Raw genomic sequence first — 21,960 nt, 5'->3', positions numbered from 1 at the left:
CCAGAAAGCATCGGTGGCAGTGCCACTCTATAGGTTAGTGTTCCAATCCTCTCTAAAATATTAAACGGACCTATAAATTTCGGACTAAGCTTGCCTTTCTTGCCAAATCGCATAACACCTTTCATAGGTGCTATTTTCACAAACACGTGGTCTCCCACCGCACACTCTAAATCCTTTCGTTTCTTATCGGCATAACTCTTCTGTCGACCTTGTGCAGTCTTCATTCTCTCTACAATTTTGACTACTAGATCCGCAGTCTCTTCTATCACGTCCATACCAATCTCTCTTCTTTCACCAACCTCGTCTCAATAATAGGAGATCTACATTTTCTTCCATAAAGTGCCTCAAAAAGAGTCATATCAATTGATGATTGATAGCTATTATTGTAGGTGAACTCCACTAGAGGTAATTTCGGTTCCCAACTACCTTGGAAATCGATCACACAAGCTCGCAGTAGATCTTCTAAAATTTGAATAACTCTTTCGGACTGACCATCGGTTTGAGGATGGAATGTTGTACTGAATAATAACTTGGTCCCCATTGCTGTATGCAGACTCTTCCAGAAAGATGACGTAAATCTCGGATCTCTGTCAGAAACAATAGACACAAGAATCCCATGTAGGCAAACTATCTCTCTAATATATAACTCTGCATACTGAATTATGGTGAGTTTCATCTTAATAGGTAGAAAATACGCTGATTTCGTAAGACGATCGACTATCACCCATATAGCATTAAATCCCTTGATAGTCCTTGATAATCCCACAACAAAGTCCATAGTAATATTTTCTCATTTCCACTCGGGAATAAGAAGTGGCTTAAGCTTCCCGCTGGCCTTTGAAGCTCTGCTTTTACTTGTTGGCATGTCAAACACCCAGTCACAAAACGCAGGATATCTCGCTTCATGGCCGGCCACCAATTTTGCATTTGAGTGAAAGAATTTTGTATTTAAATCCCCCTCCTTCAACCAAAATGACTTTGCTCGTTGGCGCCAATGATCTTCTTCTTGCACTAGGAGGTCAATCATATTTTTTCTTATTGTATCATATTCTTCCACCGATTCGGGATCCAAATAATTTCTGAGTTGTTCCAGCTTCTGTTTGTACTGATTAATACTTTTTTTGAATGCAGCAAAGCTTTGTTTTCCCCAAATGGATAATAAGTCAGCGCACATCTCAAGTCTGGGAAGTAGATCTTGACTTGACCCAACATCCCACTGTGCTGTACTAATTCTTGAAAATCAGGTTCTCTTAACCATTTGTTCTCAAAATGAAACTTGTGCTTTTGGATAAAAACTTCAGGTTGAATAGTCTTCAGTAACAATGGTGAGTGGTCGGAGATAGCAGCAACCAGATTACTCAATTGGGCATCTGGGAAAACAATCATCAACTCAGAATTTCCAAAAGCTCGATCAAGATTTTCCTCAACTACGTTTGGCTTACCTTTACTACGAGACCAGGTAAATTTCTATCCTTGCATCGAGATTTCCTTGAGTGTACATTCATTCACAGCTTGTCGGAAACCTTTGAACAACCATTCTGGATGCTCGACCATTCCTTGCTTTTCCTCGATATGTAACATGTTATTGAAGTCACCAATTATACACCACGGCAAAGTGGATGTGGTAGCAATAGTCCTAAGAAGATTCCAAGAATCTCTTCATCGGTGTCTTTCTGGAAAACCATAAAACCACTCAAGCGCCATCCACCTATGGCATTATCCAGTATTTCAATGTATACATGATTATTCGAGAATGAGATCAGTGAAGATGTAGAAGAACGTCGCCAGAAGACACCAATTCCCCCACTTCTCCCATCTTGATTTACAGCAAAACATCCCTCATAACCAATCTTTATACGTATATCCCCCACGTCTCCCATCTCGAAACTTGCACTTTTTGGATAAAAACTTTAGGTGTTAATTCTCACTACTAAGCAAATCATCCATTTCTTGCAATTGTTATAAACATCAGAACCCACAAAATGCCAAAATTTTTGATAAAACGCTGGGTTGAAGCAGTCCGGTCACGGGGATTTGTCAGGGTGCATTTGGAACACAGCTTCTTTGAATTCTTCAAGAGTGTAGGGATCCAGAAGCATGTCATTATCATCAGCTGAGATGCTATTTTGTATCACATCTATCACTGGATAATAATTTCCATTACTTTCCGAGTAAAGATCAGCAAAATACTGTATAACAATGTGAGATAGATCTATTTTATTATCATGCCAAATTCTATTTCCATCTTGTAGCCTTTCGATTGTAATCTTCTTCCTTCTAGCATTTGCATTTGAGTGAAAGAATTTTGTATTTAAATCTCCTCCTTCAACCAAAATGACTTTGCTCATTGGCGCCAATGATCTTCTTCTTGCACTAGGAGGTCAATCATATTTTTTCTTATTGTATCATATTCTTTCACCGATTTGGGATCCGAATAATTTCTGAGTTGTTCCAACTTCAGTTTGTACTGATTAATACTTTTTTTGAATGCAGCAAAGCTTTTTTTTCCCCAAGTGGATAATAAGTCAGCGCACATCTCAAGTCTGGGAAGCAGATCTTGACTTGACCCAACATCCCAACTGTGCTGTACTAATTCTTGAAAATCAGCTTCTCTTAACCATTTGTTCTCAAAACGAAACTTGCCCTTTTGGATAAAAACTTCAGGTTGAATAGTGTTCCATAACAATGGTGAGTGATCGGAGATAGCAGCAACCAGATTAATCAATTGGGCATCTGGGAAAAGAATCATCAACTCAGAATTTCCCAAAGCTCGATCAAGTTCCTCAACTATGTTTGGCTTTCCTTTACTACGAGACCAGGTAAATTTGTATCCTTTCATCGAGATTTCCTTGAGTGTACATTCATTCACAGCTTGTCGGAAACCTTTGAACAACCATTATGGATGCTCGACCATTCCTTGCTTTTCCTCTATATGTAACAGGTTATTGAAGTCACCAATTATACACCACGGCAAAGTGGATGAGGTAGCAATAGTCCTAAGAACATTACAAGAATCTCTTCGTCGGTGTCATTCTGGAAAACCATAAAACCACTCAAGCGCCATCCACCTATAGCATTATCCACTATTTCAATGTCCACTTGATTATTCGAGAATGAGATCAGTGAACATGTAGAAGAACGTCGCCAGAAGACACCAATTCCCCCACTTCTCCCATCTCGATTTACAGCAAAACATCCCTCATAACCAATCTTTATACGTATATCCCCCACTTCTCCCATCTCGAAACTTGCGCTTTTTGGATAAAAACATCAGGTGTTAATTCTCACTACTAAGCAAATCATCCATTTCTTGCAATTGTTATAAACATCAGAACCCACAAGATGCCAACATTTTTGATAAAACATTGGGGTGAAGCCGTCCGGTCTCGGGGATTTGTCAAGGTTCATTTGGAACACTGCTTCTTTAATTCTTCAAGAGTCTAGGGATCCAGAAGCATGTCATTATCATCAGCTGAGATGCTATTATTTATCACATCTATCACTGGATCATAATTTCCATTACTTTCCGAGTAAAGATCAGCAAAATACTGTATAACAATGTGAGATAGATCTATTTTATTATCATGCCAAATTCCGTTTCCATCCTGTAGCCTTTCGATTGTAATCTTATTCCTTCTAGCATTTGCATTTGAGTGAAAGAATTTTGTATTTAAATCCCCCTCCTTCAACCAAAATGACTTTGCTCGTTGGCGCCAATGATCTTCTTCTTGCACTATGAGGTCAATCATATTTTTTCTTATTGTATCATATTCTTCCACCGATTCGGGATCCGAATAATTTATGAGTTGTTCCAGCTTCTGTTTGTACTGATTAATACTTTTTTTGAATGCAGCAAAGCGTTGTTTTCTCCAAGTGGATAATAAGTCAGATCACATCTCAAGTCTGTGAAGCAGATCTTGACTTGACCCAACATCCCACTGTGCTGTACTAATTCTGAAAATCAGGTTCTCTTAACCATTTGTTGTCAAAACGAAACTTGCACTTTTGGATAAAAACTTCAGGTTGAATAGTCTTCAGTAACAATGGTGAGTGGTCGGAGATAGTAACAACCAGATTACTAAATTGGGCATCTAAGAAAAGAATCATCAACTCAGAATTTCCAAAAGCTCGATCAAGATTTTCCTCAACTACGTTTGGCTTACATTTACTACGAGACCAGGTAAATTTGTATCCTTGCATCGAGATTTCATGGAGTGCACAATCATTCACAGCTTCTCGGAAACTTTTGAACAACCATTCTGGATGCTCGACCATTCCTTGCTTGTCCTCGATATGTAACAGATCATTGAAGTCACCAATTATACACCACCACAATGTGGATGTGGTAACAATAGTCCTAAGAAGATTCCAAGAAGATTATTCGAGAATGACATCAGTGAACATATAGAAGAACTTCGCCAGAAGACACCAATTCCCTCACTTCTCCCATCTCAATTTACAGCAAAACATCCCTCATAACCAATCTTTATACGTATATCCTCTAACATTTGGGCATGAACAAGAGTTTAAAAAAGGAAAATGATATCTAGTGTGTGAGTTCTTATCAACCCACGTAACACAGGAACTGAAAGGGGATCGGTTACAGTGACCGGAAGCGCAACGGAAGTTTAAAAATCGAATTTTGACAAGAAAATTTTCGGACACCTCATTATTTTCTGTAGCAAATACAATAAACACAAAATGACATTCATAGTGTGTTAAGAAATGTACCTATCAATCTTAAGAGATTGATGTATGGCTCCAACTAAGTTGTAAACACCTTAGCTCTTCAATGGTAGAAACTATCTTCAAGCTTCCTTTGAGCACTCCTTGCTCAACTATTAAACTCACCACCAACTAGGTAGATCCCCTCTTAATTTGCACTAGAAAACTAAGAGGATTTTTCAATGAGAATTATTTTCTTTCCTCAACACTTGAAGAAGAAAAATGGAGAAAAATGAGGAGAGAATTAGATGAAATTTCGGCCATGCTTGTGGGAAGGAAGAGTGAATGAGTTGTCTTGGTTTGTGAAAAAGTAGAGACCAACTTTTGCATGCCAAGACTTGGTAACCCAAAAAGTAGTCTCCAACCCTTCACCTCCCATACATGCATATATTATATGGTTTTTAACAAATTAAAAACCCATGGACTTAATTTAATTATCTCAAATATTTTTGAGATTAATTAAATATTACTTGAATTTACTCAAGTCCACTAGTTAAATAATTTATTTAAATTGAGCTCTACAAGACTCAATATGATTTAATTAATTCAAGACTTGAATTAATTTAATTATTTAGACTCTACTAGGTCCACAAGTGTTTAATTAATTCAACACTTGAATTAATTTAATTTAGTCCATAATAATGTTTATGAAAATCACAATTTTCAAATATATTATTCACTTGGCCAACTTTTAATTTAGGAACACTTCCATAAATTAAAAGTTACATTTCTCTCATAGAAGTCATACTTCTATTTTTCTTTACGCTTATAATCTCATTTATAAGCCGTTCAACACATTGAACTAATTTCTCCTTTATAGAAGTCATACTTCTAATTTTCCTTACGCTTATAAACTCCTTTATAAGCCGTTCAACACATTGAACTATTTCTCTTCTCAACGGGATCTAGAAAGCTAGTACTTGTGTGGCCCTCAATGGTTCATTGATACAACTAGTCGTGGGTTCACATCTCCATGTGATTCGGACTAGACATGTCCTTATATGAGCATACCCCAATTGCTCCATTCTTACTTATCAACTCCTTGATAACAAGAACGTCAGAACTCAAGTCTGATATTACCCAACCAATCATGTTAAACGCCTAGCAGCATCGCTTACATGATTCCCTAGGTATCAAATGATAGTGCCTGCAAGAACCATTCAATTATGGTTAGCGTACAGTACGGTCCCTTTCAACTCATATATCCCGACCGATTCGACAACTATTGGTATATCGAGAGTTGTCAATGAATCGATACTATGTGTCATGTCGTAGTTGCATCGATGGTGTAATCTATGAAACCCCTTTCATAATTACCACCATACTCTGATTAGAGATTTCAACCTACATACACATGATAACACATAGGATATCCATACCCGAAGGTAGCGGTGAATCCCCGACTACAATGCATCGACTCCTATATGTTTCAACAGAACACCCAACCTTGCCATCTGATGACCCCATGAGAGTCGGTAAACAAGTCAAAGTGTAATTCTAGCACATAGAGTCTCAATGTTGTCCCGGGTCATAAGGACTAATGGTGTACAACCATAAACTAGGACGTTTCCACTCGATAAGTGAGAACCACTTGGAAAGTCCTTTATGGAGGGTTGTTCAGTGCACTCTACTAAGAGCACCTATCTGCATGCTCGGACATCACAATGTCCCCTACCAATGAAACATGGTACTCGCATCGCAGATACTAGTCTCGAACTCTAGCGGCCTATATCCTTCTTAGCGGCGGCTGAATCGACTAGGAACTGTTTAGAATATACAGTATTCCAAATATGAGTTTCATGATACTCATCATATGAGCATCTCATATTCTTTCTACTATTTCTATACTCAAGGGCTTTATCTATGCAACTAGCATGTGAATACAGATAAAGATTTGCCAAAACGATAATTTCAAATATTATTAAAATAAAGACTGCTTATACATAGAGTTTCATTGTGAACACTCGGCCAACACTTGGTTCGATGGGCACCTACTCTAACAATCTCCCACTTGCACTAGAGCCAACTACCCATATGCTTCAAACCTATTGATTCGCGATGCATCTCGAATAATGGTCCAAGTAAAGGCTTAGCTAGTGGATCAGCAACATTATCTGTGAAGCCGACTATGTCAAAAGACACTTCTTCCTCTTTCCACAATCTCTCCGAGGATGTGGTACTTTCTCAATACATGTTTGGATTTCTGATGAGACCTGGGCTCCTTTGCTTGAGCTATAGCTCCCGTGTTGTCACACAACACCGGGACAGGAGCAACTCCATTAGGAATGACGTCCAACTCTTAGACGAAATTCCTTATCCAAACAGCCTCCCTTGTTGCATCTGATGCAGCAATGTATTCGGCCTCTGTGCTGGAATCCGCAGTATTGTCTTGCTTGGAACTCTTCCAAGAGACAGCAGCACCATTGAGCATGAATACAAACCCAGAGGTTGACTTCGAGTCATCGATATCGCTTTGGAAGCTAGAGTCGGTATAGCCTTCCAATTTCAGTTCTGCACCCCATAGGCCAAGAACAATTTATTGGTCCTTCTCAATTACTTGAGGATGTCTTTCACAGCTTTCCAGTTTGGAAGACCATGGTTCGATTGATATCTACTCACTACACTTAGTGCGAAAGTCACGTCAGGACGTGTAGATATCATCTCATACATGATGCTACCAATCGCAGATGCATGAGAAATGCTTGTCATTGCCGCTATCTTTGCATCAGTCTTGGGAGACATAGACTTGGATAGGGATACGCCATGACACATTGGTAGATGTCGTCTCTTGGACTCATCCATCGAGAACCGCTTCACGATGGTATCAATGTATGTGGACTGGGTGAGACCAAGCAATCTTCTTGATCTATCTCTATAGATCTGTATTCCCAATACAAAAGATACTTCACCCAAGTCCTATATCGAGAACTCACTTGCTAACCATATTTTAGTTGATTACAACATTCCTACATCATTCCCAATGATTAGAATGTCATCAACATAAAACACCAGGAATGTCACAACACTCTCACTGACCTTCTTATACACACAGGGTTCCTCAGGATTCTTATCAAAACCAAACTATCGAATCTGAGGTTCCAACTCCTAGATGCCTGCTTTAGACCATAAATAGATCTTTGAAGTTTTCATACCATATGCTCACTTCCGATAGATGTAAACCCTCCAGGTTTGAGACATGTAAATCTCTTCCTTAATATCCCCATTAAGAAAGGCTGTCTTGACATCCATCTGCCATATCTCATAGTCATACCATGCAGCTATGGCTAACAATATCCTTATAGACTTGAACATTGCAACTGGTGAAAAGGTTTCCTCAAAGTCAACTCCTTGTCTTTGAGTATATCATTTTGCCACCAATCGTGCCTTGAAGGTCAACCTTCCCATCCGCCCCAAGTTTCCTCTTTTAAATCCATTTACACCCTATGGGAACAATTCCCTCAGGTGGATCCACGAGATTCCACACTTGGTTCGAATGCATGGAATTCATCTCAGATTCCATTGCTTCAAGCCACTTTGGATGAATCGGCATCAGATAATGCTTCCTTGAAGGTCCTTGGATCACATCCAAGATTTGGCTCATCATGGCCCTCTTCAAGAAGCAGATCATACCTCATAGGTGGTCTCGAGACTCTCTCGGATCTTCTAGGAGCTTGTATCTCCTCTCTTGGCTCTTCGGGTGTGGGTTCTATAATTGTGGGTGTCTCTCGAACCTCTTCGAGTTCTATCATCTCCCCTTTTCTATCCAATAGAAATTCCTTTTCCAAAAAGGTTGCATTCCTAGAAACAAACACCTTTGTTTCTTGGGGATGATAAAAATGATATCCAACTGAATTCCTTGGATATCCCACAAAGAAATATAAAATGGATCGACTATCCAATTTATCTCCCACTACCTGCTTCACATAAGCAGGGCTCCCCATATTCTAAGACAAGAATATTTGGGAGGCTTACCCATCCATATCTCATATGGTGTCTCCCTTTGAATGGACATTTAATGGAATATCTTTCAATTTTAAGTTATAGAGATCGTTTTCAAGTTCACCAGTACCAATCAAACATTCATTCATGTAAATGTTGCAAACACCTTTGCAAAATAAACAAGAATATCCATTTTTATCAGCATAGAAATGGAAACGATGTTTTTCAAATTAGGTACAAACAAAACATCTCATAAAATTAACTTAGAACTATTGTTCAATAATAAGTAAACATCTTCAACAGCCTTGGCAGCAACTCTTGCCCCATTGCCCATCCTCAAGAAGGTCTCACCTTCCCTGAGCCTCCAACTTCTTCCCATCACCTGTAACTCATTACAGAGATGTGAGTCACAACCGGTATCCAATACCCAAGAAGTAGAGTTAATTGAAATGTTTACTTCAATGTAGAACATACCGTTTCCAGAACTCTTCTGAGCAAGATATTCCCTGCAGTTACGCCTCCAATGTCCAGGTTTCTTGCAGTGATGACATACATCATCAGTCTTGTCAGCCTTAACTGGTCTGGCTGCCTCAACGGGATTCGGAGATTGCCTCATCAAGGGCACGTTCTTCTTGGGACGTTGGAAAGAACGCTTCTTTCCATTCCCATGTGGATCAATCTTCGTACCAGATGAATAACCCACATAAAGAACCAACTTCTCTTTCTTGATGGTTGATTCAAACGTAACAAGCATAATCACCAACTCCTCAAGGGTCGGCTCCATCTTGTTCATGTTGAAGTTCACCACAAAAGGATCAAATGAGCTAGACAATGATAACAGCAACACGTCGGTGGTCAACTCCGAAGGCAAGATCAGACCCATGCCAACGAGCTTGTCCAGGAGCCCAATCAAGTTCAGGCCATGCTCATGGACCGAGGCCCCATCTCGCATGCGCAAAGTGATCAGCTCCTTGACGGTAGCATGCCTAAGAGGCCGTGTTTGCTCACCAAAGAGCTCCTTGAGATGCATATGAATGTCAGCAACACTCTTTGCATCCTCAAAACGCCTCTGCAGCTCATCATTCATAGAAGTCAGCATATAACAACTGGCTATCAAGTCATGGTCACACCATTCCTTGTAAGCCTGCAATTTCTCAGGAGTGCAGTCAGTCGGAGCCTCAACAGGGGGCGACTCAGTCAGTGTATATGCTACCCTTTCCGAATTAATTCAAGACGATTTTCAGGTTTCTTAGCCAAGTGAGGTAATTAGGTCCAGTTATTATGTGTTTGTCGAGTATTACGGATATCGGATTGCGAATCGAAGACATTGTCAATTTGTACTGAAAAGTAAAAACAGATAAATGTTGATGACTATTTTAAAATATTTAGTAAGATATGAAGTTTGGACTTTTACTTTATAAATATTTGCTCCCACTGTTTTGACATCTTTCACTACCCTCTATGAAAACGAGAAACTCCTTTCCTCAGTAGGTACGTAAGGTCCAATTAGCGAATTATGATCCCGAATAATATCAGCCAATCACAATTCCTAAAAGGTAGTTTCCAATTGCATCACAATGCAACCCTCTACGTAAACTTTTGTCTCACGTTTGATTAGGACCCAATAATATGACGTCGTTCATCTTCACGTGTCAAGCCTTACCCATCGATGTTGAACCTTAATGGACGGTCGCCATGAGTTCTCCCAATAATATGAGCCGAAATCATGGGAGTTCTACGTAGTTCACATCACCATGTCAATGGATGTCACAGCTTTCCGGCACCCAGGGCCCCCCCAATAATATGAGCCGAGCCCCAAGCACGGGTAGCGTTCATCATGCACCCATTGTTGATGGAAGACATGGAAATTATAAACAAATTTATAATTCCCGTTTGGGCTTGATATTAATTTTGAATCTTATTCAAAATGAGGGTTTTTAATTTTGAAAGGTCTCATCATTAATTTTATTTAAAAGCTCGCCATGTTTGATCGTATGTTTGCCGGATTCATGCAACTTTGTTATTATCATAATAATAACGCACATACTCATTATTTATAACATATCATGCATATATTATAAACAGTAAACAAAACAAGAATGATCAATCACCCCAATACTAATGGCCCGTGTGAGCTAAACACGGGCCTAGGTCCAATCCTAGGGTAATGCAAGGGATACAAATGCAACTATTACATTAGCTTCCAATATTTACATGTCTTCGATCTTCATAATCATCATGGCCACCATCTTCCAATCTTGATCATCCACTATACTAATATTTACAAATAAATATCCATGGCAAATAGGGATACATCTCATGGGGGTGGGGAACGGGCCATAAACCAAGCCCACTTTATAAATTGATAATTATTACAATCATTCAACACAAAATATCCTAGCATACACCTAGCATATTGGGCTTGGGCTTTTGATCATCCTTCATGCATAATATCACATATCATAAAGGGGCTGCCCGAAACTAGCTGCCCGTTTCGGGCAGCCCTCGGGCAGCCCAAGCTGCCCGAAATGGGCAGCAACTAGCTGCCCAAAATTCTCCCGAAACCGGCCTTTATTCGATGCAAAATTTTGTTCTCATGCGGTTAAAAATCGATCTCAACATAATATCTTGTAATTGCTACACAAAATCGTAACCATAGCTCGGATACCACTTGAAAGGGGATCGGTTACGGTGACCGGAAGCGCAACGGAAGTTTAAAAATCGAATTTTGACAAGAAAATTTTCGGCCACCTCATTATTTTCTGTAGCAAATACAATAAACACAAAATGACATTCATAGTGTGTTAAGAAATGTACCTATCAATCTTAAAAGATTGATGTATGGCTCAAACTAAGGTGTAAACGCCTTAGCTCTTCAATGGTAGAAACTATCTTCAAGCTTCCTTTGAGCACTCATTGCTCAACTATTAAGCCCACCACCAACTAGGTAGATCCCATCTTAATTTGCACTAGAAAACTAAGAGGATTTTTCAATGAGAATTATTTTCTTTCCTCAACACTTGAAGAAGAAAAATGGAGAAAAATGAGGAGAGAATTAGATGAAATTTCGGCCATGCTTGTGGGGAGGAAGAGTGAATGAGTTGTCTTGGTTTGTGAAAAAGTAGAGACCAACTTTTGCATGCCAAGCCTTGGTAACCCAAAAAGTAGTCTCCAACCCTTCACCTCCCATGCATGCATATATTATATGGTTTTTAACAAATTAAAAACCCATGGACTTAATTTTATTATCTCAAATATTTTTTAGATAAATTAAATATTACTTGAATTTACTCAAGTCCACTAGTTAAATAATTTATTTAAATTGAGCTCTACAAGACTCAATAGGATTTAATTAATTCAACACTTGAATTAATTTAATTATTTGGACTCTACTAGGTCCACTAGTGTTTAATTAATTCATCAATTGAATTAATTTAATTTAGTCCATAATAATGTTTATGAAAATCACAATTTTCAAATACATTATTCACTTGGCCAACTTTTAATTTAGGAACACTTCCATAAATTAAAATTTACATTTCTCTCATAGAAGTCATACTTCTATTTTTCTTTACGTTTATAAACTCATTTATAAGCCGTTCAACACATTGAACTAATTTCTCCTTTATAGAAGTCATACTTCTAATTTTCCTTACGCTTATAAACTCCTTTATAAGCCGTTCAACACATTGAGCTATTTCTCTTCTCAACGGGATCTAGAAAGCTAGTACTTGTGTGGCCCTCAATGGTTCATTGATACAGCTAGCCGTGGGTTCACATCTTCAAGTGATTCGGACTAAACATGTCCTTATATGAGCATACCCCAATTGCTCCATTCTTACTTATCAACTCCTTGATAACAAGAACGTCAGAACTCAAGTCTGATAGTACCCAACCAATCATGTTAAACGCCTAGCAGCATCGCTTACATGATTCCCTAGGTATCAAATGATAGTGCCTGCAAGAACCATTCAATTATGGTTAGCGTACAGTACGGTCTCTTCAACTCATATATCCCGACCGATTCGACAACCATTGGTATATCGAGAGTTGTCAATGAATCGATACTATGTGTCATGTCGTAGTTGCATCGATGGTGTAATCTATGAAACCCCTTTCATAATTACCACCATACTCTGATCAGAGATTTCAACCTACTTACACATGATAACACATAGGATATCCATACCCGAAGGTAAGCGGTGAATCCCCGACTACAATGCATCGACTCCTAAATGTTTCGACAGAACACCCAACCTTGCCACCTGATGACCCCATGAGAGTCGATAAACAAGTCAAAGTGTAATTCTAGCACATAGAGTCTCAATGTTGTCCCGGGTCATAAAGACTAATGGTGTACAACCATAAACTAGGATGTTTCCACTCGATAAGTGAGAACCACTTGGAAAGTCCTTTATGGAGGGTTGTTCAGTGCACTCTACCAGGAGCACCTATCTGCATGCTCGGACATCACAATGTCCCTTACCAATGAAACATGGTACTCGCATCGCAGATACTAGTCTCGAACTCTAGCGGCCTATATCCTTCTTAACGGCGGCTGAATCGACTAGGAACTGTTTAGAATATACAGTATTCCAAATATGAGTTTCATGATACTCATCATATGAGCATCTCATATTCTTTCTACTATTTGTATATTCAAGGGCTTTATCTATGCAATTAGCATGGGTATACAGATAAAGATTTGCCAAAACGATAATTTCAAATATTATTAAAATAAAGACTGCTTATACATAAAGTTTCATTGTGAACACTCGGCTAACATTTGGCTCGACGGGCACCTACTCTAACAGGAACTGCCCTAGGGTTTCCCAATCCTCGGTAGTTCCAACTTAAAACGATCATAGGTTCCGAATCATACTGTGTACTTTGATTTGAACATCCTTTTGAATTTTCCTAGAAATCCTCCTTGTTATCCGCCCTAGTTCTTCGGTGATTTAAATTCAAAATACCCAATCTTTGTGCATTCTACGCTTCAGTAAGATTTGTTTCCAAATTTTCCATATCATTCACACTGCATCGGTTTTCATGGCTCGGACGTAATCCAGCATTATGATTGGTTGATTCAGCGGCGGAAACAGCATCCCGAAGCCATCGACTTCCCTCTGTATTTGTGTTTTTTCTTGTTGGCGTACAAAGCCATGTTCCCCACTCTTTTTTAATATCAGCTTCAAGAGTGCTGAAAAGCTTGTCACGGAAACGATCTATATGGCCAAGTTACCCACAAATGAAACAGAACTGTGTCAATCTTTCATACTTGAAGTTAACACTCAACCAATCTCCTCGTTTCCTAATCTTTTTAAAACGTTTCAATGGCTCCCGTACATCAAGTGTAACTCGAATTCTCATAAAAGTACGCCATATAGATGAATTATTGCTATCATCATATTCAACAAACTTTCCGATGAAAGTATCAAGTAATTTACCAATATGTTCTGAAATAAAACCTATCGGCAAATCATACACTTGAACCCATAAATCCACATTGTGAAGAGAGAGCATAGATGGTGCCTCTCCCAATTCCAATTTATGAAGAACAAGAATGTGGTTATCCAATGACCATGGACCACCATCCATAATACGCTTTAAATCGATAACATGAAAAAATGAAATAGATATAGATTTCCTTCTAGTTCCTTGATGCAGATGCCCTTACCTGGTCGCCATATGCTCCCCATTTTATTTTTATAGCATTGAAATTGATAGATCGGTCTGTAAGGAGTCGTCCAATCAAACATGATCCCATTTTAGAACCTTCCTGAGAGCTAGAGTCGGCTTCGATAATAATTTCCTCATCCTCATCTTTTGATAGTGTCAAGTTTTCCACGGGCTTTTCCATTGAGAGACAATCAAAGAATCGACATTGAGATCCTAAAATCAGAGATAAGTGAAGGGAACTCTCGACGAGGAGAGAAAGAAAGAAAACTCTCGACGAGGAGAGAACAGATTATGTCCTTATTGTTTAGAAGTTATAATTCTTCACCAATGCCGCAAGGATAACGATCTGTGTTAGACAGACTACTATTGAAAGAAGGTTTTTTTAAATGAATTTTTATAATATGTAGTAATATTATATATTAATATCTTTAAATTATTTTTTATTTTAGATTATTAAATCATTTTTAATATATATGGAGAGAATATGAAAAAATAAGATGATATTTTTTATTTTAAGATATTAACTCAATATCATTATTATATTCCTCATCTTCTTCGGATAAAAAAATCACGAAAAAATTCTTCTCTTACTCTTGTTAATGAGTGGGTCTTATGTGAGACGTGTCAATACTACTCATATTCACAATAGAAAGTAATACTCTTAGCATAAAAAATAATAATTTTTCATGGATAACCCAAATAAGAGATTCGTCTCACAAATACGACCTGTGAGACCGTCTCATACAAGTTTTTGCCCTAGTTAATAATTTGATGTGTTAATAGTTAATACGACTTTATAATCACGATTCTCCTTGGACTTTGGTTTATCCTCTATAAAGAAATTACCTTTTATTTTCCTAATTGAACTTTTAATTTCAATTAGAAGACCAATTTTTTAAAAAAAAACCTTAAAAACCCTAATCGCCTAAAACCTCCTAGACCGGCCGACTAGCATTTTTTCATCCACAGATGTCTAATGTCTAGGTTTCGCCTAGCCCAACACACACACACACACACACACACACACATATACATATATATAGGTATAGATATAAATAAACAAGGGCCAGAGCGTGTGTAAAACACAGGTAATCTGTTCACATGCATTCTAATTTTCTAAAACCTAAAAATTAACTAAAATCTATTGAAAAAGTACACAAAACTATTAGTTAAATTAAATAAAATAAAATAAAAAATTATTTGAAATCATATTTATTTCATATAAATACTTATGTATTATACAAAAGATGATATTATCTTAATCTTGATTTTCTATTCATTACCTCGAATTTATAGATTATTCGCTAAATTCGTCTTAAATATATATATATTTTTTATTTTTTACATAAAAATTGTAAAAAATAAAAATACATACGCTTGACTTATACATGGGAGAAAAAAAATATATTATTTATTTATAAAAAAAAAATAAGGTTAATAATCGGGTCTCCCTCTCTACATTCTGCATGTATATATATATTCTCTTCCTTTAGACCATGAAGAAACACAGATAGTACTAATACACTCACACGCCATTTTCCCCTACAAAATACTACTTTTTTCCATCTTCAATTATTTCCCTGTTTGTTTGCTTGCTTGCTGGCTGGCTTTGGGAATCAAAAACTGTGATTTATTCTCACTCACCGCTCCACTACCTTTGATCATTCACACCAATTGTCCCTCCTCTCCTGCAGAGTTGTTTCTTCTCTCAAAAATAGTAATACTTGCCGCATTTCTCTCTCTTTGCCTTGATTTGCTCATTCCTAGCTTCATTTATTCTGGTGGGTACATTGTGAGGCTTTCGTTTCTTGGAAACTTGCCAAATCCCATTTAATCTATGGTTCTTACAGCTGGTGTTGTTTGATCTGTCCGTTTCATGAAAAGGGTCTTTGTTTCCGAGTTGTGATTTTGAGGAGATCTTACTCTTTTCTGTTAATGCCCATTTATTCAAAACTGGTTTAAATAGTTTGATTTCTCTTTTTATTATGGACTCTAGCTGATTTTTCATATTTGGGTTTTTCTTGTTGTGTCAGCCTTCTTGGATTTGTGCTCGAGGGTTGAATTCAGCCTTTTAATAAATGTGGTCTCGCTAATTATTTCTGGAGTTCACTCTTGTCCCTTCCCAGTTTGCACAATTTGAGACTGTTTGTTGCTGTAAGAAATAATTTTTTCTACCATGTAACTGATCTCAAGTGTTCAATATTTGCTTTTTTCTTCTCATTCTGTGATAACTTTGCGGAGAGTAGTTGATGAGTAGAAAGCCTGCTCCTTCTAATGTAAAAAAAGTGTTGAATCGATGGATCTGAGCCTTTTTGAAGTCAACCGTTAGTTTAAGTTTCTAAAATAATGCAAGGAATCTTTTCATTTCGTTAATCTGATTTCTTGATCATCTTTTAGTTCATTTCTTTGGTGATGCAAGTAGGCCAGGATCCTTTCTCCGAAGGCTAATTCATTGCTAACCCAATTCTTTTGTTCTTTCTAGTTTCCAAACTCATACAAAAAATGTAAACTTTCTGATTTTTACACAGTATTGAATTTGGACATCTTGAAATGTCCAAAGCATCCTTAATTACTTTACTGTCATTTTTTGAATGATCAAATAGGTATTGTATTTATACCAACACATCTTTGTATTCTTGGGTGATATTGACCTCTCGAGTCCCTTCAAATTTGTGTTTTATTGTCACTTTTAGTGACTCCTTTTTGTCATATAAAAAAGAGAAAAGAATTGCTCCTGTAAGAGTGAATTTGGAATCATCATGGAGGAAACGTTTGTTCCTTTACGAGGAATAAAAAATGATCTTAAAGGAAGGCTTCTCTGCTATAAACAAGATTGGAGTGGTGGATTGCGTGCCGGTATCAGGTACCTGTACTTTGCTATATCTCGAATATAAATCCATCTCAATGACGCTAGTTGTTATCTTTAGAGATGTATAAGTAGTTCATTATATGCTCTGTAATTTTTCTTGGAGAAATGATTCTTTGAGGTTTTCTGATTTGAATATTCTTTTATTCTTGTATCAATTTGGCGATAAGATATTGCTGTGGTTAACTTAAGTAATATCTACTAAAGTGAAGAATGAAGCCCGTGGTCATCCTTTTAAGTGAAAGAAATGAAATTTGATACGTACTTTTTCTAAAAGTTCAAGTTTGGTCCCACGGAGATCGGATATTTTCTTGTCTAGGCTTCCCTCTATGGAATTCCTAGGTCCATCAGTGACTGAATTCTTCTTTGTAATACTTGAATGGATGCATGTAAGTTACTAACATATTATGGTTTTGAAGGATTCTGGCCCCAACAACATATATATTCTTTGCATCAGCAATTCCAGTTATATCTTTTGGGGAGCAACTAGAAAGAAACACGGGTAGGCTTGATTTTTACTTCATATCATTGCTTTGCCATTATCTCGTATAAGGTAGTTGTGATCCTTGATGACACCCAATTTTGCAGATGGAACCTTGACTGCAGTGCAAACACTTGCATCAACATCACTTTGTGGTGTGATTCACTCAATTTTTGGAGGACAACCACTGCTTATACTGGGCGTAGCTGAGCCAACAGTTTTAATGTACACTTTCATGTTCAATTTTGCCAAAGATCGCAAAGATTTGGGGCCAAAGCTTTTTTTAGCTTGGACAGGATGGTAATAAACTTAAACTCTTCGAATCTCAGGTATTTATTTGTATTTGATTATGATGCTCAACCTTCTCGTGTTTAGGGTCTGCGTTTGGACAGCACTTTTGCTTTTCTTGCTGGCAATCTTGGGGGCATGCTCACTGATCAATCGATTTACTCGAGTGGCTGGTGAATTATTTGGCCTTTTAATTGCAATGCTTTTCATGCAGCAGGCTATTCGCGTGAGTATCAGTGAAAGTTTCTCATCTTCCTTTTCTTTTCTTTTTTTACGTTTTGTTTTTTCGTGAAGCCCATTAGTTGATTGGTTGAACATATTCACATTATTCTGAAAATAAAAGAACTGTTGCACCAGGGATTCTACAAGAAAATTTCTAAATTATTGACTTCCTCAAACGAAGTTAGAATCAGAATCCCATTTTAAGTCAACCTAATGATCTGAACAATGTCGTGTACCTTTGATTTGACCAAATAGATCAGAAAGCAATAGTTGGTGGTCGGTTCATTTAAAAGTGTTGCTTTGTGCAGCTTGAAATCTTGGTCTTTTTGTGACAATTTACTGATTTTCTCTCTTAGGCTGAGTTTGGATGAATGGATTTGATGTATATATTTAATATCCGGAATAAAAAAGTTGTTAAATGATCTTGCTAACACATTTGTAGGCCCTATATCACAGTCTTCATAATTTCTTTAGAAAATAATCATTCCGAATCTATTCACTGAAAATCACTTATCAAAACCAAATCCATTGATCGTATCTGCAGTTTTGTCAACTTGTGGAAAGTTCTTAGCAGCCTTCTTGAATTTTCTTTTAGGGAGCTGTGGAAGAATTTGGCATTCCTCAAAGAGAAAATGCAAATGAAACTGCATTGTCACCTTCCTGGCGCTTCGGAAATGGAATGTTTGCACTGGTACTGTCCTTTGGCCTTCTTCTTACTGCGCTGAGGAGTCGTAAAGCTAGGTCCTGGCGGTATGGAGCAGGTTTGTTTAGACACTTTAAATGCAATTACCATAGGAAAAATCAATATTTTCAATAAAAAATATTCAAGTTTTGTTTTCTTTTTCCGTGCCCATATAATAGATAAGCGTGCTATTTCGTTATTTATCTTCATATATTCCTAGTCACTAACTAGTTCAGATATTATGAAGGATCGTTGCGAGGATTTATTGCAGACTATGGTGTCCCGCTGATGGTGCTTGTATGGACAGCTGTATCATATATACCAGTTAATGATGTTCCAAGAGGAATACCACGTCGCCTTGTTAGCCCAAATCCATGGTCTGCAGGTGCCTACTCAAATTGGACAGTCATAAAGGTGCTTCGGATTAGATTCCCATATTTTGAAAGATTAGTTTTTGCACTTTGTTTGGTTTCTAATTTGAAGCATTAAAAATATTTTTGGATTGTTAACAGGATATGATGAATGTTCCTATACTTTATATTTTCGGAGCATTTATTCCAGCCACAATGATTGCTGTACTTTACTACTTTGATCATAGTGTGGCATCTCAGCTTTCCCAACAAAAGGAGTTCAATTTAAAGAAGCCTTCGTCTTATCACTATGATCTTCTTCTATTGGGATTTTTGGTGAGTAATTTCCTCACTCTCATTAATTAAACCCAGCGTTAATGGCAAACTTGCATACTGGACTTGAGTGCACCTCATATTATAGCTTTTTATTCTGAATATTCTTGGTCAGGTCATATTATGTGGTCTTATTGGCATTCCTCCTTCCAATGGCGTTATTCCACAATCCCCAATGCATACCAAAAGTTTGGCCACTTTGAAGCATCAGGTAATATATTAAAATGTGATATTGGGTATGGTATGGAAGTGAAAAACGAAAAACCTGATCTGGGGTACTGACGAAACTTTTAGATTTAGAAACGATAGAGGATTCTTTGTGATATCGTGAAAATATTGGCTGATTGAACAGCATCTCATCTAACCATTATGTTTTGGCCATAAAGGTTATGGTGCTAGTAGTGTTGATTACACTTCAATATGAAATAATAGAACTCGTCTCAATTTCTTACTGAACCAGCTTTTGCGGAACAAACTATCTTCAACAGCTAGAGAAAGCATTCAGAAAAATTCAAATTTGTCTCAGCTGTATCAGAGCATGAAAGAAGCTTACAATGAAATGCAAACACCTCTTGTTTTTCAAACTCCACCTGCTCTGGTATGTTTTGAATCATTACTCATGTTATTAGCCTTTGGAGTGGACAAAACCATCTGCATATATGTAAACCTTAGCATGTTTCTCAAATTCAACTCTTTAAGCAGGGACTGAGAGAGTTCAAAGATTCAACAATCCAACAAGCCTCTACAAGTGGTTACATAGATGCCCCAGTGGATCAGTCGGTTTTCGACGTGGACAAGGATATTGATGATCTTTTACCTGTGGAAGTTAAAGAACAACGCCTAAGCAATCTACTTCAATCATTGTTATCCGGAGGTTGTGTTGCTGCGATGCCCCTTCTAAAAAGGATTCCAACTTCAGTCCTTTGGGGTTACTTCGCCTTCATGGCTATAGAAAGCTTGCCTGGAAACCAATTCTGGGAGAGAATATTGCTGCTTTTTACTGCTCCTAGTCGACGATACAAGTAAATGTTTACTGTATAATTCTTCTGTATTGTTAATTTGTATGTATCTTTCCATTGCCACAGTAATCAAGCATTTTCTGCATATTCTTGCAACATGGCAGGGTGTTGGAAGAGTATCATGCAACCTTCGTGGAGACAGTACCGTTTAAAACAATAGCCATTTTCACCTTGTTCCAGACGGTGTACTTGCTTCTCTGCTTTGGACTAACCTGGATCCCAATTGCTGGTGTCCTTTTCCCCTTGTTGATTATGCTTCTTGTTCCCGTACGGCAGTATGTACTTCCTAAATTTTTCAAAGGAGCTCATTTAACAGACTTGGATGCTGCAGAGTATGAAGAAGCCCCTGCCATAACTTATAACTTATCATTTGAAGTAAGCTTTTATGCATATATCTATACCACATGTATTATGTATACGGGGGTGGATCGAAGATGCATACGAGACTGGACCGGCAGCTTGGTGGGGAGATTTAAATTTTTATAACGTACAAAATTTGAGAGACAATCCCTTCCTATCATCCTACGCTCCTGCAATATCTGCCCCGTATATGTTGATGGATTATATGTCTATGCATTTAACTTTATGCTACGAATGTACAGGATCAAGGCACACATGGACGATCCCCAACTATTGATAGTGCTGAGGTATTAGATGAAATTGTCACACGAAGTCGTGGTGAGATACGGCATGCTCATAGCCCGAAAATAACCAGTTCCACCCTATCATCCCACGAGGAGATGAGATCTGTCTACAGCCCACGTTTATCTCAGATGGCTTCACCTCGGCTGGCTGAAATAAGAACCGAAAGAAGCCCAAGATCAAGAGGAAAAGGACTCGAAATAAAGCAGTCTCCAAGTCCACGTCCATCCCCGCTTGGTAAAAGCAGTCACGATTCATCGCCATCTACGACATGATAATACCCAAGCAGTCACGGTTCATCTCCATCTACGACATGATAAATTCCCTTGATATATCATAATACCAGAAATGGTTCTCGAGAGGTCTTGTGTAGAGTTCTGTATTTTTGTTATATATTTTATTGGATCTAACTTTTCAGAACTTTTTATTTTTGTATTTCAGTGTCAATATCTATTGAAACTTTTGATCATTATATGCTTATTTTTTGGATGGGGAAATCCTCTAAAACATGATGAGCTGCAATAGCCCGTGTTCTAAGAATGTTTACATCAATGAATTAGATCAAGTTTGAAATTAAATTCAAGCGGAAAATACTCGAAGTAATCTTTTGTTAAGAAAACTTATCGATTAAAGCTTTTAATATTGTGTAACTAATTAACTGAAGATAAGAGGGGTCAGTTCTCGCATGTATCAGTTCAGTTATGGTGAGAACTGAATTGATAGATACTCGAACT

General features: G+C 37.7%; 4 protein-coding genes across 6 annotated transcripts; 1 reads left to right on the top strand and 3 right to left on the bottom strand.

Annotated features, from left to right (window-relative positions):
- Positions 1-790: 790 nt before the first annotated feature.
- LOC140805397 (uncharacterized) lies at positions 791-1,554 on the bottom strand. The gene is made up of 3 exons (XM_073161668.1): positions 1,500-1,554; positions 1,201-1,370; positions 791-1,105 (listed from the first exon to the last, which is right to left on the bottom strand). Exons 1-3 carry the CDS (start codon positions 1,552-1,554, stop codon positions 791-793), a joined length of 540 nt encoding a protein of 179 aa, XP_073017769.1.
- Positions 1,555-2,344: 790 nt separating this feature from the next.
- LOC140805395 (uncharacterized) lies at positions 2,345-2,839 on the bottom strand. The gene has a single exon (XM_073161667.1). The coding sequence runs from the start codon at positions 2,837-2,839 to the stop codon at positions 2,345-2,347; it is 495 nt and encodes a 164-aa protein (XP_073017768.1).
- Positions 2,840-3,948: 1,109 nt separating this feature from the next.
- On the bottom strand, positions 3,949-4,275 carry LOC140805394 (uncharacterized). The gene has a single exon (XM_073161666.1). It carries the CDS (start codon positions 4,273-4,275, stop codon positions 3,949-3,951), a length of 327 nt encoding a protein of 108 aa, XP_073017767.1.
- Positions 4,276-15,844: 11,569 nt separating this feature from the next.
- LOC140804660 (probable boron transporter 2) lies at positions 15,845-21,698 on the top strand. 3 transcript variants are annotated; one of them, XM_073160746.1, is made up of 12 exons: positions 15,845-17,206; positions 17,629-17,711; positions 17,798-17,990; positions 18,066-18,204; positions 18,796-18,961; positions 19,130-19,296; positions 19,395-19,568; positions 19,681-19,776; positions 20,026-20,163; positions 20,268-20,587; positions 20,689-20,959; positions 21,187-21,698. In XM_073160746.1, the coding sequence occupies exons 1-12, from the start codon at positions 17,103-17,105 to the stop codon at positions 21,499-21,501; spliced, it is 2,166 nt and encodes a 721-aa protein (XP_073016847.1). In that variant the 5' UTR covers positions 15,845-17,102; the 3' UTR covers positions 21,502-21,698. The 3 variants fall into 3 exon arrangements, with proteins under 3 accessions (XP_073016847.1, XP_073016846.1, XP_073016850.1); XM_073160745.1 differs by having other exon boundaries at positions 20,265-20,587; XM_073160749.1 differs by lacking the exon at positions 15,845-17,206 and adding an exon at positions 17,232-17,551 and having other exon boundaries at positions 20,265-20,587.
- Positions 21,699-21,960: the final 262 nt, after the last annotated feature.

Source organism: Primulina eburnea, chromosome 11, assembly GCF_022965805.1.
Source record: "Primulina eburnea isolate SZY01 chromosome 11, ASM2296580v1, whole genome shotgun sequence".
NCBI classification, from domain to species: Eukaryota; Viridiplantae; Streptophyta; class Magnoliopsida; order Lamiales; family Gesneriaceae; genus Primulina; species Primulina eburnea.
Note: the sequence above shows the minus strand (reverse complement) of the source record. Positions and strands in the feature narration are given on the sequence as shown.

What these genes read in the sequence shown, in the direction of transcription:
- LOC140805394 (XM_073161666.1), bottom strand. Translation starts at nt 4,275, where the DNA reads ATGGTCGAGCATCCAGAATGGTTGTTCAAAAGTTTCCGAGAAGCTGTG.
- LOC140805395 (XM_073161667.1), bottom strand. Translation starts at nt 2,839, where the DNA reads ATGAAAGGATACAAATTTACCTGGTCTCGTAGTAAAGGAAAGCCAAAC.
- LOC140804660 (XM_073160745.1), top strand. Translation starts at nt 17,103, where the DNA reads ATGGAGGAAACGTTTGTTCCTTTACGAGGAATAAAAAATGATCTTAAA. An exon ending in TTCTTCTATTGGGATTTTTG is followed by an intron (nt 19,569 to 19,680) that starts GTGAGTAATTTC and finishes ATTCTTGGTCAG; the next exon opens with GTCATATTATGTGGTCTTAT. An exon ending in GCTCCTAGTCGACGATACAA is followed by an intron (nt 20,588 to 20,688) that starts GTAAATGTTTAC and finishes GCAACATGGCAG; the next exon opens with GGTGTTGGAAGAGTATCATG.
- LOC140805397 (XM_073161668.1), bottom strand. Translation starts at nt 1,554, where the DNA reads ATGGTCGAGCATCCAGAATGGTTGTTCAAAGGTTTCCGACAAGCTGTG. An exon ending in CCGACAAGCTGTGAATGAAT is followed by an intron (nt 1,371 to 1,499) that starts GTACACTCAAGG and finishes TTGTTTTCCCAG; the next exon opens with ATGCCCAATTGAGTAATCTG. An exon ending in ACAGTGGGATGTTGGGTCAA is followed by an intron (nt 1,106 to 1,200) that starts GTCAAGATCTAC and finishes AGTATTAATCAG; the next exon opens with TACAAACAGAAGCTGGAACA.